The 18,782-nt window shown below is 46.2% G+C and overlaps 1 protein-coding gene across 4 annotated transcripts in view; it reads left to right on the top strand.

Moving 5' to 3' along the window:
• PPP1R13B (protein phosphatase 1 regulatory subunit 13B) overlaps positions 1-18,782 on the top strand; it is a 93,048-nt gene that overhangs the window by 39,346 nt on the left and 34,920 nt on the right. For all 4 annotated transcript variants that reach the window (XM_082737417.1, XM_082737414.1, XM_082737415.1 and 1 more), the window contains exons 3-4: positions 5,290-5,409; positions 11,034-11,110. In XM_082737417.1, the coding sequence (XP_082593543.1) occupies positions 5,290-5,409; positions 11,034-11,110 (197 nt within the window). The remainder of the gene's footprint in view (positions 1-5,289; positions 5,410-11,033; positions 11,111-18,782) is intronic.

Raw genomic sequence — 18,782 nt, forward strand, 5'->3', positions numbered from 1 at the left:
AAAGAGTTCTGTGTATGAATTAGTGGGGTGACACAGGTCAGCCTATCACAATCTGTCAGGTTGGCTAGCTTATATTAGCCTGCCGTACCGTGCTTCTCTCCCCACCCAGGGCCAGCTCTATTGTGAACTAGGTGTGGAGGTAGAAACTTCAGCTTTTCCTTTTGTTAAGTTTCCTACTCATTTTATTTTTGCCTTATCCAAGAATGCCTGAAAGTCTTATCATAAATTCCCATTATGTGAGACACTGTTATGTAACATGCATAGGGCAGTTTGGCTTCCCCTTTCACTCAAACATGATGTTGTAGGGAGCCTTTATTATTTAAAACAAGGGCAGTGAAGCTTAGCTTACTTTTCTTGAAAATAATCTTTTCTTTGAAATTTTTAATTCATAAATGGAAGCAACAAATTTGTTAAATAACTGACTTAGGACAAAATTGGATTTAATTGTTATAAAGTAATCCTCAGGGGTGTCTGGGTGGCTCAGTCAGCTGAGTGTCAGATTCTTGGTTTTGCTCCGGTCATGATCTCAGGGTCCTGGGATCAAGCCCCATGTCAGGCTCTGTGCTCAGTGAGGAGTCTGCTGGAAATTCTATTTCTCTGCCTCTCCATCTGCTCCTCCGCCTTCTCATGTGCTCTCTCTCTAAAAGAAAGAAAGGAAATATTTTAAAAATATTTTATAGGCCTGTATACATTAAAAGTGTTACTTTTTTTTTTAAGATTTTATTTATTTATTTGACAGAGATGACACGTAGGCAGAGAGTCAGGCAGAAAGAGAGCGGGGGAAGCAGCCCCCCCACCCCCGAGCAGAGAGCCTGATGGGAGGCTCGATCCCAGGACCCCAATATCATGACCTGAGCCGGAGGCAGAGGCTTAACCCACTGAGCCACCCAGGTGCCCCTAGAAATGTTACTTTGAAAACTGATTTACTTCTTTAAAGTTTACTTTGTGCTTGGGTTTTTTGTGCAAATAATTGTGTGCAGAACTTGAGCTAAGCAAACACAGATATCATCTTCAACTGAGATGAGACCGTTTCTGTCTTTGCCCTGATGTTTGAGGAACAAGGTACGGCTGACCCGCGCATGCAGGACGGGGGAGTTAGCAGCGCAGACATGTTACGTTGCCGGGAGTGGCAGGGTCCTTCAGAAAAATGTCGAACTTGTCTGGGGCAGAGCAATACATCACACCGTGCATGTTTGATTAGGCTGCAGCCCGTCAAGTTCTCTCTCCGTCTCAAAGTCCACTTCTCAGAGCGCATTTAGAGAAAGGTTTCTCATGCAGCCATACGCTCATGTTGACAGTGAACAGTGCTGTTGTCGTCCCGCCACACTGCCGGGTCACTGCCTGGGGGCCCCTGGTCTTTCTGATTTCCTTCCTCACGTCCAGCACAAGCAGCAGTGGGAATATTTCAGTATTTCCTTTTTCCCCTTCAACTTGAGATAAAATTCGCACATCATAAAAATCACTGTTTGAAAGTTGTGTAGCCATCGCCAAACTCTGTTCCTTTCCCTTCCTTCCTCCCCTAGGCACTGGCAACCACTGTATGGCTGGCTGCCCTCGGTGTTTGACTATTCTTAGTACCTCCTATATGGAATCATGGAATACGTGGCTTTTGGGGCTGCCTTTTCCTTAGCATAATAGTTTCAAGGTTCATCCATGTTGTAGCACATCGCAGTACTTAATTTCTTTGTTTGGTTTGGTAATACCGATTGTATGATAGACCATGTTTCATTTATCCATCAGCAGGTGATGGACGTTGGGGTAGTTTCCACTTTTTGGTTGAGAGAATGCTGCTGTGAACATTCACATGCAAGTGTTTATGTGGGCACATGTTTTCACTTCTCTTCAGTGTAGGCCTACGTTTAGAATTTCTCTTGTTTGGGCACCTGGGTGGCTCAGTGGGTTAAACCTCTGCCTTCAGCTCAGGTCATGATCTCAGGGTCCTTGGCTTCAAAAATTGCCGCTTTGCCCTTTCAGGAATGTTTGTAAAATGCAAACTCTAATAAAATACAAAACAGAAAGGTATAATTAATAATTAAGCAAGAAATTACGCCAAAGTGGCACCTGGGTAACTCAGTCCTTGTACATCTGCCTTTGGCTCAGGTCATGATCCCAGGTCACAATCCCATGATCGACCTGGGATCGAGCCCCACATCGGGCTCCCTGCTCAGCAGGAGGCCTTCTTTTCCCTCTCCCACTCCCCCTGCTCGTGTTCCCTCTCTTGCTGTATCTCTCTGTCAGGTAAATAAAATCTTAAAAAGAAAAAAGAAATTACCCCCAAAATATGAATAGTTCACACTACAATTTACTTTTCACCTACCCAAACCACATTTGTTAATGTTAACAGCAAACAGTGGGGGTGGAGATAGCTCCACACTTGACAGTTGTGAGGAGTTTAGTAGGTATTTAGAGGTATTAAACTCTTCAGAATGAGAAATTCCCTCCCATTTGCTGTTACAGAGCTAGAGGACATAATGGGTCTTAGGAATCAGTTGTCGGCATGTAAGGAAGTGTCGGGGGACTGTTTCTGGAGAGAGGCTGTTGTCCTCAGCCGTAGTCGTCCCTCCACACTTCGCAGCACTCAGCATTTGCCAACTGCCTGCTGGAGAACCGGGTAGTCGTTGGGGTGGGGGGGACCTGGCAGGCACCACCTTAGCTCGGTGGGCGAGCCCAGCATCACGGGCTGCGGGACCCATCTCGGTCATGGGGACGGCGCGCACACCCTGGTGTGGTGAAAGGAGAAGGTACCTCAGCTCGGTGGGGTTCTCCCCCAGCCCGTCCCCTCTGTCTCACCTCGGGAGGAGAAACATTAGACAAGTCAGCAGGAGGGACATCCTATAAATGACCTGACCAGAACTCCGCACAACTGTCAAGGCCATTAAAAAAAGGGTGGAGGGGGATGAATGAACTGTCATTGACCAGCAGAGACCCAGGGTTTCAGACAAATAAATGCAGTGTCATTTTCTGGTTCTGTTCCTGGAACAGAAAGAGGACATTAGGGGAGAAACTGATGGAATACAGGTAAAGCCTGGAATTTAGTTAAAAGTAATGTACCAGCATCAGTTTCTTAGTTTTGACAAAGATACTGTAGTTGAGATATTAGCATTAAAAGGAATGGGTGAGGTGAGCTCTGTACAGTCTTGGCTACTTTTCTAGAGGATGGCAGTTATTCTAAAATGAAAGTTATTTTTATATATTATGTAGACAAAAAAAATCTGTAAGGTACAAAGGAATAGATTAAGATTTACAGACCTTTAGGGGCACCTGGGTGGCTCAGTGGGTTAAGCCTCTGCCTTCGGTCTCGGGACCCCGAGACCATACCCGAGCCGAAGGCAGAGGCCCAACCTACTGAGCCACCCAGGCACCCCTGTTTTTTGTTTTTTGACAGAGCAGTCACAAATAGGCAGAGAGGCAGGCAGAGAGAGAGAGGGAGAAGCAGACTCTCCACTGAGCAGGGAGCCCGATGTGGGGCTCCATCCCAGGACTGTGAGATCATGACCTGAGCTGAAGGCAGAGGCTTAACCCACTGAGCCACCCAGGCGCCCCTAGAAGACTCAGTTTATAGAGATTTTGGATCTCCCCAAGTTTTATTTATAAATAAATGAATATGATTACAGTCAAAAGCCTACATTTAAAAAAAGAACTTGATAAGCAGCTCCTTTAAAAGATAGATGAGGGGGCACCTGGGTGGCTCAGTGGGGTAAGCCTCTGCCTTCGGCTCAGGTCATGATCTCAGGATCCTGGGATTGAGCCCCTCATCGGTCTCCCTGCTCAGTGGGGAGTCTCCTCCCTCTCTCTCTGCCTGCCTCTCTGCCTACTTGTGATCTCTCTCTCTCTGTCAAATAAATAAATAAAATCTTTTTAAAAAATAAAATAGGAGCACCTAGGTGGCTCAGTCTGCCTTCCGATCAGGTCATGATCCCAGGATCCTGGGATCGAGCCCTGCATCGGCCTCCCTCCCAGCTCACAGGGAGCTTCTCCCTCTCCTCCCTACTCATGCTCTCTCTCACTAGCTCTCTTTCTCTCCCTCTAATAAATCTTTTAAAAAAAATAAAAAATAAAAATAAAAATAAAAGATATATGAGAGCAAAGGGCCAAGCAGAGCCAAGACAGTTTTATTTTAAAGATAAGCCACGTGAGGGGGCCTCAGCTGGCAGATGCAGTGATAGAGCAGTAGCAGTGAAGACGGGCATTGCGTGGAGGAGGAGTGACAGCCCACAGAGCAGAGCAGAGCGGAAGAGACCGGGGCCAAGGGGGCCTGAGCCGGCCGGAGGTGGCGATCACCAGTCTCCAGGGGAAGCAGACTCGAGGGAGTGAATAATGCTGGGACAATTGACGATTCAAGGATGAAACACAAAATCAGATCAGTTCCATAAAGACAATGAAAAGCAATACTTTATAATTTGTAGGAAAAAAATATGGACTATACTTTTGACCTTGGAGTAGAAAGGATTTATTGTACAAAAAAATTTCAAAATCAGAAGAGATTGATAATTACTTACATAATTTAAAATTTTTAAACTTCTAACAGAAGACACCAACGAAACTAAAAGACAAGCCTATTTTCAATATAACTAACCCAGGATTAGTATCCAAAATATAAATAGTTCTTCAAATAACTAAGAAAAAGGTAAACAACCCAGGTTTTTGGCTTCTGTTTGTACACGTGATGCAGTTCTAAGCAGCCTGGCATGAAACCTATGAAGTGGTGCCTCAGACATTTAGCAGCTGTTAGTGCCCTTCTCGAGTGACGGGTGTCGCTGCTCTGTGAGCGAGGGGGATTTTAGCTTTATTTTACTATTTGAAGTATATTAGTGCATTTGATTCTGTAGAATTTAATTTTTATTATCAACTGGGTAAGTTTTGGTCTCTGCGGGTGCTGGCCACACTCACAACACTGGTACCTGAGCTGCCAGCAGGTGCCCAGTCCGTCCTGCGTGGGTCTGACCGCCGCACACAACCCTTTAATGAATGGTGAGGCTGAACCACTGTGTTAATGTGTTTCTTTGAAGAGTGGGAGGCACAGTGCCTCCTGATAAATAAATATTATAGAGGCCATTTTTCTGTTAATGTTGAAAAATCGCTTTTATATACACTTCCTGTGCTTACGTGTTACCTAAATTATTTCCCAGGAACTCATACTCCTGCTTTCACTTCATTAAAGTTAAAATTTAATGCTTACAGTATCTTTGAGTTCTAATGTGTGTGTATACACTTATTTAAATCTGTATTTTTTACTTGTGGTTGGAGACATTTTGTTTCTGGAATAAGTAAAACGTGTTTTTTTTCTAGAGCGTCCCATACCCTTTGATCACATGATGTATGAACATCTTCAGAAATGGGGGCCGCGCAGGGAAGAAGTGAAGTTTTTCCTTCGACACGAGGATTCCCCCACCGAGAGCATTGAGCAAGGTAGAGAAGTGCTTTCCCCATTTGTTAACTCCTTCCGTAGTTTGTTTAAATAAAATAGGAATAAATGTTAAAATAAATTACATCTTTGTTTTCCCTTCACTCACAAGTGGCAGGAGGGAGAGTTGGCGTCCCGCGTCCACAGCTGCTCCACACTGGCCGCCCCGGCCTCGCTTCATTCTCTGGGCTGCAGGCCGGTCAGGCAATAGACTCAGATACGTGAAGAGGCCTCCTGTTTAAAGACATTGTTTTATTGCTTTTAACAAATATTGGATAGATCAAATATCAAGATTTTTTTTTTTAAAGATTTTATTTATTTTATTTGACAGAGAGAGAGATCACAAGTAGGCAGAGAGGCAGGCAGAGAGAGAGAGGAGGAAGCAGGCTCCCTGCTGAGCAGAGAGCCCGATGCGGGGCTCGATCCCAGGACACTGGGATCGTGACCTGAGCCGAAGGCAGCGGCTTAATCCACTGAGCCACCCAGGCGCCCCAAATATCAAGATTTTAAGAATAAATAAAACCATGTAAGGATTAGAAAAATTCCGAGAAATGTTTTTTTTTTTTAAATTCTTGGAGTGAACAAGACCTTTCTTTTTTTTTTTTAAAGATTTTATTTATTTATTTGAGAGAGAGACAGTGAGAGAGAGCATGAGAGGCAAGAAGGTCAGAGAGAGAAGCAGACTCCCCATGGAGCTGGGAGCCCGATGCGGGACTCAATCCCGGGACTCTGGGACCGTGACCTGAGCCGAAGGCAGTTGCTTAACCCACTGAGCCACCCAGGCGCCCCTGAACAAGACCTTTCTAAGTATAACACTAAGCTATAGAAGACTAGAAAACCAAATTATTGAGAAAAGAAGAACCCCCCCAAAAGAAAACCTGTGTGGCAATAACTAACCTAAGCAAAGTCAAAAGACAAAGTTTAACCTGGCAAACAGCATTTATAGCTCGTATGCAGGGCTAACTACATTTATATATGAGTTCCTAAAAATTGATAAGGAAAAATCAGTTTTTTTTAAAAAGTTCACAGAAAAGCAAATACACTCCGGCTCTAGGTTATGTGAAAGGATGTTCAGCCTTACTCCTAGTGAAAGAAATGTAGGGAAAACAGTGAATCTGTTTCTCCCGTTGCGCTGGTGAGCTCGAGCGCATTGACGAATGTGGTGCTGGCGGGGGGCGGGGGGGTCCGTGACGCTGCGGTCGCGCCAGGTGGCAGCTGCTGCGGAGAGGCAAGTTAGCAACCTCTGTTAAACTCCCCAGGGAACCAAACCTTTAGCCTCGCAGTCTCACTTCTGAGAACTTACCCTAAAGCTACGCCTGCACACGTACAAAACGAGGCCGACGTACCGTTGCTTGAGGGGCACGGCCGCTCTCGGAGCATGGCCAGGAGCGGTGGCCTGATGGCCGCCATGGGCATCGTGGGCATCAGGTTAAAGAGGAGGCGGTGCGTGCGTGCGGTCGGCTGCCGCTCTGCCCGAAGTAAGGAAGGGGCTCTGTGCTCTGACCCGCACCATCTCCTGAACAGCTAAGTCAGTAAGTGAGCACAGTGCAAACCCTCGTGCCCGTTGTCGCCTTCTGTGTGACGGAGACAGAAGCCTAATTCTCTGCGCCTGTATTGGCTTGTACCTGGGTAAAATGTCTTTGGAAGCGTAAGAAACTGGTCGCATGGCTAGCTGCAGGGGAAGGCTGCAGGGGAGGGAGGACAAATAGTTAATTGTATGCTCGTGTGCTCCTTTGGAATTTTAAACCATGGCAATATGCTACCTATTTTTGAATTAGAATTTAAACAAAATAAGAGAATCTTTTTGTAAAAGCCTATATATACATTGTGCATTACGAGACCTTTAACTTGTTATTTAACTGTGATTGTAGCTTACTTCTGGTATTTAAAAAAATAAACAGGGACATCCTTTTGTAAAAGGGTTCCTTTATTGCAAATTATCCCCTTTTATTTATATTTTATCATAAAGGACATTTTGCCCCTAGGATGAGCTACTAGCTATTTTAAAACCATCTTTCCAGGGGCGCCTGGGTGGCTCAGTGGGTTAGGGCCTCTGCCTTCGGCTCGGGTCATGATCCCAGGGTCCTAGGATCGAGCCCGAATAGGGCTCTCTGCTCAATGGGGGCCTGCTTCCTCCTCTCTCTCTGCCTGCCTCTCTGCCTACTTGGGATCTCTGTCTGTCAAATAAATAAATAAAATCCTTAAAAAAAAAATAACAACAACAACAAAAAAAAACATCTTTCCATAGTGGTAAGTATTGTTCTGGTGCTGTTTTTGACAGCGTCTCACTACTTCTGGCTCTGCCTCCATCCGTCCGCGGTCTTCTGGAGTCAGGAGGCCAGGCTCCAGGTCCAGCTCTTCATCTCCCTGTACCTGAGACAGGAGTCCAGCTCCTCAGGACAAAAGCCCCCCGGGAAGGAGGGCGAGATGAGCTGACAGCTGCGTGCTATTCTAGCGCCAAGAATGTATTTTAGCTCTCTGCCTGAGCTCTCCAAATACTTTACCACTCCTGTACCTAGCTGTTGGTTTTTTTTTTTTTTTTTTAAGATTTATGTATTTATTTGACAGAGAGAGACAGCACGAGCATGGGGAGTGGCAGGCAAAGGGAGAAGCAGGCTTCCCACCTAGCAGGGAGCCCCATGCGGGGCTCAATCCCAGGACCCTGGGATCATGACCGAAGCTGAAGGCGGACGGTTAACTGACTGAGCCAGCCAGGTGCCCCGTACTTAGCTATACGTGAATTAAATGTTTTGTATTTTACCTTTACTGATATAATATGTGTGCATAACTGTTAATGTCCTGGGTGGTGGGCTGAGAGGAAGATCTTATTCTCACTTTATAAAGTTTGAAAGCGTTAGGGATACTTAAAGAGAACTGTTCAGAGCCCTAAGGAAGGTGACAGTGCTGACCTTCCAGTTCTGCGCGGCCTGCCCGCGCAGTGCTGCTCTGCCTTGCGGAGCTGACACAGCAGGCCCGGCAGACCCTGCGAGGAGGGGCTGCTGGGCTGCACGATGCCTAGAGGACCACTGTCAGCACAGAGCTGCGGGTTTGCAAAAGGCAGACTGGGGACCTTGAGGGGTCGAGCAGGATGTGGAGGGAGCGTGCAGGATACCAGGCTGAAGGAAGCTCCCAGGAAGGAGACTGTTAGGGACAGTCCGTGAGGACTGAAGAACCAAATTCATCACAGCTTGCACTGATTTGTAGAACCTTCCAGTAAAGCCCCTGCCTCCCTGCTTGACCCTCCTCAGCCTGGCTTAGATGGCATTTGTAATAGGACCCTACCATCTTGTCAACCTCCTCGTCCCTTCTTTTCCCTTCAGTCACGTCCCTTCTTGCACCTTCATGTTCTGTGGGCCCCGACTCACAAGAGACTCCACAGTGCTCTCCCCTCTGCCGGCTTTCCTCTGCCTGTGCTTACGCACACTGCGCCTGTCTCTCAGAGCCCGAGGAGTAAGATGGTGGGTCCTTCGGGGGGCCCCTGGGTGGCTCAGTCAGTTGGGTGTCAGGCTCTTGTATTCCAGTCAGGTCATGATCCCCTGGGTCATGGGCTCGAGCCCCACGTCAGGCTCCACTCTCCGTGGAGAGTCTGCTTTAACGATTCTCTCCCTCTGCCTCTCCCCACTGCCCCCACCACCCCACCATCTCAAGTAAGTAAATCTTTTTTTTTTTTAAGGGTGCTTTGTTCCCTCTTTTGTTCACTGAGCTTCTCCGGTTTACAGCCAGAGATGAGGATCCAAGAACATGATTCCTCTGTGCTTCCCACAGAGCCCAGTGGAAGGCAGTTGTCACCGACTGATAGCATTTGAAGGGGATGACATTGGAGGTTTATTGTGTAGAACTGTAGGACCCGTCCTGAGAAGGGAAGGAGCCCCCCACCAGAGTGAGGAGGATTCTGTATTTGGAAGCTAGAGGAGAGCCTAGAGGATGCTCGCTTCGGCCACCATCTGCACTTCGGGGAGCAAGCTTGGCGTGTAAAGTGCCTCGGTGAGGGCCACGGCCAGAGCATAAAGTGGGACCCGGGAGCCGGCGTGCTGGAGGCAGGGGCAAGGCTGACTTCTTGGTGTGCGTCACGGGCAAGTGACTTCCTAGTCCTCCGTCCCATGTCCTCCTCTGTGCGCTGCATGGGGTCATGACTGCAGCTGGTGAGGTGTTCTCGTGAAGGGTTCAGTGTGGCTGGTGTCCCAGAAGCTCTTGCCCTACCTGTCACCCCTTACTGTTCGCTGTCTGCTGACTCCAAACCGTAAGGCCATCCTTACTATGGAGATGGAGCGGCACTTGGTAAAACTCTGATGTTGGATGTTTCATAGTACTCTAACTTCTTGGTAGCTTGTTGTTGGGAAGGGGAAGACATTCTAGAATATTAAATTAACCTGAATACCTTATTCCTTAAAAATATCAAGAATAACTAAGAATTTAATTTACCTTGTGAACTGACAGATGCCATACTCCAAGGGAAGCCTGTGGCTGTGTGTGTTTGTGTGTGTGTGTGTGTGTGTGTGTGTGTGAGAGAGAGAGAGAGAGAGAGAGAGAAAGAGAGAGAATGAATCCTGCTACCAGGAAACTGGACTCTGTGAAGAGGCTGTTGTGGCTGTAGGACTGTGCTCTGCCACATGACATGCCCCTCATGTCTGTTTAACTCCTTTTGAATTTTCTCTCCCTTTTTTCCGATGTACCATGTATTTGTTTATGCACTGCACATCTTTGCTGTGTACATAAAAAGAGTAAGATATTTTCTGTTCCCTAAGGACCAGTCTTTGCCCCTTGGGGACAATATCACTGGCTTTGAGAATGTGTGCTTTAAGGTGAAGCAAGCCATACTTCCATTATAGCATTTTCCTTCAGATGTTTCAGAGTAATAGGAAAGTGGAAAAAAGGGTTTCCCTGTGTTTTATTTTGTCTTTTTAACATGAAGTTCATGTGCCTTTGAAGTCAGGGATTTCAGGTAGTAAGGCGGGCTATGAGGTGTGATAATTCTCAAATGACATTAGGTAATGGCTGTAGAGATGAGTGGGCTGGGGCGGGCGCTGCACACATCAGAGGCTTCGGCTGCTGTGACTTCAGAGTCACCAGGTGCACATGAAGTGTGCTGCACACTTCATTTTGTTTAAAAAATACGACAGGGCATATAGCTTCTACAGTTTAAGTCTGAAGCCTTTTTGGGCAGTATTTTAATTTTTTTGGAGCAGGGGAGAATTCTTAAGACTGCCTGATTTGGGTTGATGCCCTGTGTCAGTTGTGAGCCTGCCAGTGAAGACCAGCTCTGCGCACCGATGTTTTTACTGCTGGATTTTAAGTTCTGTTTTAGTCCCTACTATAATAAAGTCTTTTAAAAATGTTTAATAAAAATTAGTTGTGGTAAAATACATGTGATATAAAACTTGCCATCTTGACCGTTTTTAAGTGTTAGAAATCTTTTGATATAGGTCAATTTCAAGATTCTGAAATAAAAGAAGAAATTTCATTTAAACAACTTTATAAAAATTAACTGTAAAGCATTTTTTCAACTGTATCAAGGGTTGAGTTGTTAACCTAGTATATTGTACTTGTGTCACATAAATAAGTAAGTGAAGAGATGGGAGGGTGTCCTCTTTCTAGCCTTTTAGTAAGTCTGGCCCTTTCATTTCTCCAGGCGGCCGTCAGACCCAAGAGCAGAGAACTCAGAGGAATGTAATAAATGTTCCTGCAGAGAAACGCACAGAAAATGGCGTAAGTACTAGCGAATCAAGGTGAAATTTTGGAATTGCTTTTTATAGGTACTAATGAGTCTGGGTTATAATTTATTTTTGAAGTCTTATTTTGGGGGTAGATTGGCATTTCTGTTGAGTATTTCACAAGTTTCTGTGAAGTTCCGCAGGCCACTGAGTGGTTCTGGCGGTCTGCGGTCTGGCCCACACCCTGGCCGGTCTCTGGTCCCCCGCTGGCCCCAGCCTCGACACCCTCCGCAGCCTGTGGCCTCAGCCTGTCCCGGCGCAGCAGCTGCTCACCTTGTGCTTGGTGCTCTTGCCCATGGCCCGGCCCCGAGAAGCCAGTGGTCTCCGTCTCTAGACTCAGAGATGAGCAGGAAGGCTCACCCCGTGTCTGGTGTGGATCTCCTCATCCTTCTGTCGGGTCTTGAAAGACAAAATGGCTGGGGGTGGAAGTCTTCATAGTTGCCTCCAGCAGAGGGGACTCGCTCTGTCAGCTGGTGTCGCTCCGGAGAACAGGCCTGATGTGGAGGGGAAGAGAGGAAGTGGGCTCAGCAGAGGAGCTCTTTTTAAGAAGTGTCGTGTGTGTGTGTGTGTGTGTGTGTGTGTGTGTCCGAGGAAAGGGTGAGCAGGAATGAAAGAATGAGCGAGGAGCGAATGAGAGAAATTTTCAACATGGTCTTTTCTGGAAATTTTAGGAATAACTTTTCCAAATAATTTTTAGGCTAGAGAATTAGTTTCTTTTTTTTCCCTTATTTTTCTTTTAAAGATTTCATTTATTTGAGGGAGAGAGAGTGTGAGAGAGCACGAGAATGGGAAGGGTCAGAAGGAGAAGCAGGCTCCCGGCCAAGCAGGGAGCCCGATGCAGGACTTGATCCCGTGTCTCCAGGATCATGACCTGAACCAAAGGCGGTCGCTTAACCAACTGAGCCACAGAGGTGCCCTGAGAACTAGTTTCTTTTTCCAGCTCTGCTGCTAAGCAGGTGTGTGACGTTGGGCAGGTTACTTCCCGGCACAGGGCTTGGCACAGTCCGAGGCTGGAGCGTGCAGGACCCGTAGTCCGTCTCCTTGCCAGCTCGACTTGAGCAAGTGACTTTGCCTCTCTGCTTCCCAACTTAGTATTATTGAACTGTGAGTTTAGTTCTTTTATTGGCTACTGTTAAGACTTTAAATGTTAACCTTCTATCTCTGTTTCTTTATACTATCAACTTCAAACCGGATCTCCAGGCCTCTCTCCTTGTAAGAGCCGGTGTCAGCACCCGTCCCCATTTTCCACTTCCTCTTTCCCTCCTACCTTCCAGTTCTTTCAGCTGTGCTTTTATGTTGTCAAGTTTAATAATATCTGTACTGTTATCTGACTAAGTAAGCCTCCTGAAAACCATTTAGTAGGGTTTATAATTTTTAGACTTTGCAGATATTATTCACCGCATAGGCAAGTGACGCACTAAGTTATACTTTCTTCTCTTTGGCTCCAATGTCATAGTGCTTGTGCCACTCAGAACTATTTGTGATGTCCAGATTGTGAATTCTCCTGGGACAGCGTGGTGGCTCAGTCAGTTGAGTGTCTGCCTTCAGGTCAGAGAGCCTCAAATCGGGCTCCCTGCTCAGCGGGGAGTCTGCTGCTCCCACTGCTTGTGCACTCTCTCTCTCTAAAAACTAAATAAATAAAATGTTAAAAAAAAGAAAAAAGATTAGGAATTCTCGCTCCTTAGCCTCCAATGTCTAAAGACTGTTCCACAAATCCCGTTCACCTGCCTGCCTTCTGACATGCTTGTTCACACCAAATGTAGAGCCTCTGTGGGGTTCTGCCAGTTATATCTGCTTCAGAAAGTCTTAAGAAAAAAAAAGGCCCACACCCCACTGGCGGGACTTTTGATTCAGTGAGTCTGGGCAGGCCTGCAGAACTCCCCACATGCCCTTCTGTGTTGCCCTGCCAGGTTTGGGGACCTCCAGGTCACATGCACACACTGTCCTAAGCATTCAGAACTTACTTGTCCAACTGAATTTTGGAGATTCTTTTGAGTTCTAAGATTGCCCATGACCCGAGGGGTATATTGTTACAGGACAGCGCCGTGTGCTGGGGAGGGGGGGTGGGAAGGGGCTCAGGAGGAGAGGAGGCCCGTCATAAAGTGAGTTCTTTTTTAAGAAAGATATTTTATTTATTTATTGGATAGAAAGTATGCAAGAGAGAGCATGAACGGGGAGGGGCAGAAAGAGAGGGAGAGGCAGACCGAGGGAGCCTGAGATCATGACTGAGCCAAAGGCAGATGCCACCTCAGCTGAACCGCCCAGGCACCCCTGTAAAGCGAGTTCTGATATTTAAATGTGAGGCGTCTGCGATCTTTCCCTGATGAAGTTATTTCTTTTTTTTTTTTTTTTTTTTTTAAAGATTTTATTTATTTATTTGACAGAGAGAGATCACAAGCAGGCAGAGAGGCAGGCAGAGAGAGAGAGGAGGAAGCAGGCTCCCTTCTGATCAGAGAGCCCGATGCGGGACTCGATCCCAGGACCCTGAGATCATGACCTGAGCCGAAGGCAGCGGCTTAACCCACTGAGCCACCCAGGCGCCCCTGAAGTTATTTCTTAACACGGAGATAATGCTTATATCTCAAGATCAACAAAGCTGAAATCTGAAACCAAAGTTAAAAGTGTGCCTATAGCATTTATGTGAGTTTTTAATTAGAGGAGGGCAGAGAGCTGTCAGGAGGTGTAACTTTGCCCTGGAAGCATCACATCAAAGACGCTGCTATATTTTATGGTGCACACATCTGCCTGTTAAGCCCAGTAATAGAGTATGTTCGTAAAGTTTTTAATGTCTACAAGGCACTTTTATGTGCATTTTTAAAGTTCATAAGATACTAAAAACATTTTTCAAGGGGCGCCTGGGTGGCTCAGTGGGTTGGGCCTCTACCTTCGGCTCAGGTCATGGTCTCAGAGTCCTGGGATCGAGCCCTGCATCGGGCTCCCTGCTCAGTGGGGAGCCTGCTTCCCCCTGTCTCTCTGCCTCCCTCTCTGCCTACTTGTGATCTCTGTCAAATAAATAAATAAAATATTTAAAAAAAATCTTTCTCCCAACACTTTATATACCCTAGATAAATGGCGCCGAACCTGGCTTGTGGGCCCCAGCAGCAAGAACTGGATCAAGCTGCAGCTGAGGGAGGAGGGCGGGTGTGGGTTGGAAGAGGAAAGGAAGCTGAGCTGGTGTGATTCATGCCTATTAGCAGCTGCTGGGGCAAGAAGTTCAGGAAGTCCTGCTCTACGAAAGTTGCAGGTCAACAAGTCAGGTTTTCTAAGAAGTAAATGCCCGGCCACTGGCCGGACTTTTGCTGCAGTGAGCCTGGGCAGGCCTGCAGAACTCCCAAATGCCCGTGTTGCCCTGCCAGGTTTGGGGGCCTCCGGGTCACATGCACACACTGTCCTAAGCATTCAGAACGTACTTGTCCAGTAGAATTCTGGGAATCTGGCTTGACCGTATGCTACCGAAAAGCAAATGGATTTCTCTCAGAATATAGTTGCGGCACGGGTCCTCAGGAGCACCCCTAGTTTCAGCAGTTTTGTTTATTTGTTTGTTTGTTTATTTATTTTTAAGATTTTGTGTATTTATTTGACAGAGATCACAAGTAGGCAGAGAGGCAGGCAGAGAGAGAGAAGGAAGCAGGCTCTCCGCTGAGCAGAGAGCCCAATGCAGGACTCAATCCCAGGACCCTGGGATCATGACCTGAACTGAAGGCAGACACTTAACACTTGAGCCCTCCCAGATGCCCCTAGGTTCAGTGATTTGCCAGGAGGACTCACAGGACTCAGGAGCTGGTTGCAGTCCAGCAGAGCTGTGAGTACAGTCACATGCTATAGGGTGAGCTCAGTGAAGCACAAAGGCGTGTGGGGTGAAATCTGAGGACCCCAGGCACCAGCTTCCAAGAGGCCTTCCCCAGTGGAATCATACATACATGAATCATACAGTGGAATCATGCGTGCTGTCTGCCACAGCCGGCTATGACAACAGGTGTGACATGCTGTCGGCCAGTGCAGCTCAGTGGAGCCCCAAGTGTACAAGTTCAGGTTCAGCAAGCTTCTCTCATCACTTCTGGGAATGGAGGGAACCCTCCCCAAATCCGAGTTCCCAGAGGACAGCCCAGGGCTTCCATTCAAACCAGTCTGTAAGGAGAGTGGTGTCAGGTCTGCCGTGGAAATGCTTCTGCAGGGCACCGTTTTCCTTAGGTGTCCTGGAAGTGCTTTTCCTGTTTTCTCGGCCAGCCACACTCAACTATGAGTCAGTTCCTGCTTTATTCCTGCTTGCGCAGTGAACTGCCAAGGCCAGTTAATCTGGCCCCTCTGCTTTCTTCTAAGAGCTTTATAGTTGTAGCTCTCAATGTTTGGGGCTATGATCCATTGTGAGTTGATTTTTGGTTTTCATATGAAGCAGGGATCCAGATTTATTCTCTTTCCTCTTAATATCTATTTATCCCTGCAGCATTTGGTGAAAAGACTATTCCCTGGGCGCCTGGGTGGCTCAGTGGGTTAAAGCCTCTGCGTTTGGCTCAGGTCATGATTCCAGGGTCCTGGGATCAAGCCCCACATCAGGCTGTCTGCTCAGCAGGGAGCCTGCTTCCCCCTCTCTCTGCCTGCCTCTCTGCCTACTTGTGATCTCTGTCTGTCAAATAAATAGATAAAATCTTCAAAAAAAAAAAAAGATTATTAAAAGAAAAGAAAAGACTATTCCTTCTCCATTGAATTGTCTTGGTACCTTTGTCAAAGCAACTGGCCATAACTGTGAGAGTTTATTTATTTATTTTAAAAAAGATTTTATTTATTTATTTGACAGAGAGAGATGACAAGCAGGCAGAGAGGCAGGCAGAGAGAGAGGAGGAAGCAGGCTCCCTGCTGAGCAGAGAGCCCGATGTGGGGCTCCATCCCAGGACCCTGAGATCATGACCTGAGCTGAAGGCAGCGGCTTAACCCACTGAGCCACTCAGGTGCCCCTGAGAGTTTATTTCTTCAAGCATTTGTTACTAATATGGGGACTTGGTCATGCTGTTTAACATATGGTGCCTGCCCTCAGCTGTGCCTCCTGTCTCCAGATCAGGTAAAGTTTCAAGTGTCTGGAGAATAAATATGTAGAATTCTGCTGCTTCTAGAATCAGAAGGTGTTGCCAGTTCTCAAGACAAATATTCTGTGATGTGCCAGGGCTCGTCCAGTCGTAGCTCTTCCAGCTTGCGGTGGTCACAGGCCCATTCGAGTGCCTTTCCCATTCGTTTTCTTTTTAGCTCTAAACATTTTTGTGGTCTCCTCTCCTGCTAGTTCATTTCTATGATTTTCTAGTATTCATTGTCAAAATGCCTTTACTGTAGTCTAGTGGTTTGGGGTTTAATGAAATTAGGATTTTTTTTAAAGATTTTATTTATTTATTTGACAGAAGTCACAAGTAGGCAGAGAGGCAGGCAGAGAGAGAGAGGGAGAAGCAGGCTCCCCACTGAGCAGGGAGGATCCCAGGGACCCTGAGATCATGACCTGAGCCTAAGGCAGAGGCTTTAACCCACTGAGCCATCCAGGTGCCCCTGAAATTAGGATTAAATAATCCTCCACTATAAGAAAGAAGGAGATGTGGATTTCTTTAACTTTCCCCTGTGGGATTTGTTGAATTTACCAATTCTGAGAATCAGCATTTATCAGCACATCTGAAAAAATCTCTGCAATTATCTGTACAGGTATTTCTTTTTCTACATTCTTTTTATTTTTGCCTTCTGGAGTGCTTATTAGACATATGCTATATCTTTCATTTTATTCTCCTTGTCTCTTAATTTTATGTTTTTACTTTATCTCTTTGTACTCTGTTTTGCATGGTTTCTTATATATCTTTCAGTTAATAAATCCTGTCATTAGCTCTGTTTATTTGGCTATTTAGTAAATATAATGTGCTTTTAAAATCTTATTTGTTATGAAAAGACAAGACAGTCTGGGAGGAAATACTTGGGAATCCTGTATCCGACAAAGGACTTATACCCAGAGTATACAAAGAAGTCTTAAAACTCAAGAAAATAAGCAGGCTGATTTTTTAAAGAAACAGGCAAAAGATTTGAATAGATGCTTCATTGGAGAGAAAGTGTGTATGCTAAGTAAGTACGTGGAAAGGTGTTCAGCATCATTAATCTTTAGGGAAATTTAAGTTAAAACCACCGTGAGATACCACTGTATACCTATTAGAATGTCTACATTTTTTTAAAAGATTTTATTTATTTATTTGACAGAGACACAGCAAGAGAGGGAACATAAGCAGGGGGAGCGGGTGAGGGAGAAGCAGGCTTCCTGCCAAGCAGAGAGCCTGATTAGGGGCTTGATCCCGGGACCCCAGGATCATGACCTGAGCCGAAGGCAGACGCTTAACAACTGAGCCACCCTTCCTAACAAGTGTTGGTGAGGATGTGGAGAGCCCAGAATTCTCAAATACTGCTGTTGAGAATATAACATGGTACAATCTAGTAAAAAAAAAAAAACAAAAAACTGGTAAACAGTGTAACAAATTTCTTTAAAACTTGAATATGAATCAGGGCACCTGAGTTGGTCTTGATTTCAGCTCAGGTCATGATCTGAGGGTCCTGGGATGGAGCCCCGCGTCATTCTCCATGCTAGGTATGGAGCTGCTTAGGATTGGTGCTCTCCTCTCCCTCTGCCCCTCCCCCCACTCTGCTCACTCTTTGACTAAAATAAATGAATGAATGAGTGAAATTTTTTTTAAACTTGAACATGAATCTATTATGCAATCCAGCAGTTCTATTCCAAAGTAATTACAGAAGCAAAAAGGAAGCAGCCAGCCATACAGACATGTACATGGGTGTTCAGAGCAGTTTGGTTTGTGGTAGCCAAAATCTGGAAACAACCTTAATGTCTAGTAACAGGTAAATGGATGAAAAGCATTATGTATCCATATAATGAAATATTACCGAGCAGTGACAAGGCGCGGGCCGCTGATACATACGGCAACATGGATGGCTCTCAGAATCATTATGCTGGAAGGTAGAAGCCAGACCATGGAGTACATACTGCTTGATTCCCTCTGTATAAAACTCTAGGACACGTAGGGTGCCTGGGTGGCTCAGTCGGTTAAGGGTCTGACTTGATTTTGGCTCAGGTCATGATCTCAGGGTCGTGACATCAAGCCCCTTACCAGACTGGAGCCTGCTTAAGATTGTCTCTCCCTCTCCCTCTGCCCTTATCACCCTCTTCCCTTAAAAAAGAAAAAAAAATCCTCTAGGAAATGTAAACTGACTAGTAGTAGCAGAAGGTAGACCAGCAGTTGCCTATGTACCTGGGAACCAGGCACAAGGAGGTGATAGGGCCGGAGAGGCACAGACTTACAGGACACAAGCCAGCCGCAGCATTCTCTTGTGACCCAGAACTTCGGGTACCCCCCCCCCGGAACTTCTTACCATTGTGGCAGCCCAGTGGCGCTTTCAAAAGTAGGTGTTTGTGTTTTATCTTGCCTCATAGATGTTACAATCAGGAGCATAGTTCCGTGTGTCTTGGGGGCTGTACTGTGGGAAACAGCAGTTCCCATGGTGTTTTGCTTTGTAGCTCTTATGGGGAATGTGGTGGTTTTTCCCTTAGTGTTATCTGTGTCATCTGTTTCCTCCCGGTCTTTCCAGCCCTCATCGTTCTTGGCCACTTGCTTTGGGTATAAACATGGGTCAAACCAAAC

Source organism: Mustela nivalis (genome assembly GCF_964662115.1).
Source record: "Mustela nivalis genome assembly, chromosome: 6".
Classification (NCBI taxonomy): domain Eukaryota; kingdom Metazoa; phylum Chordata; class Mammalia; order Carnivora; family Mustelidae; genus Mustela; species Mustela nivalis.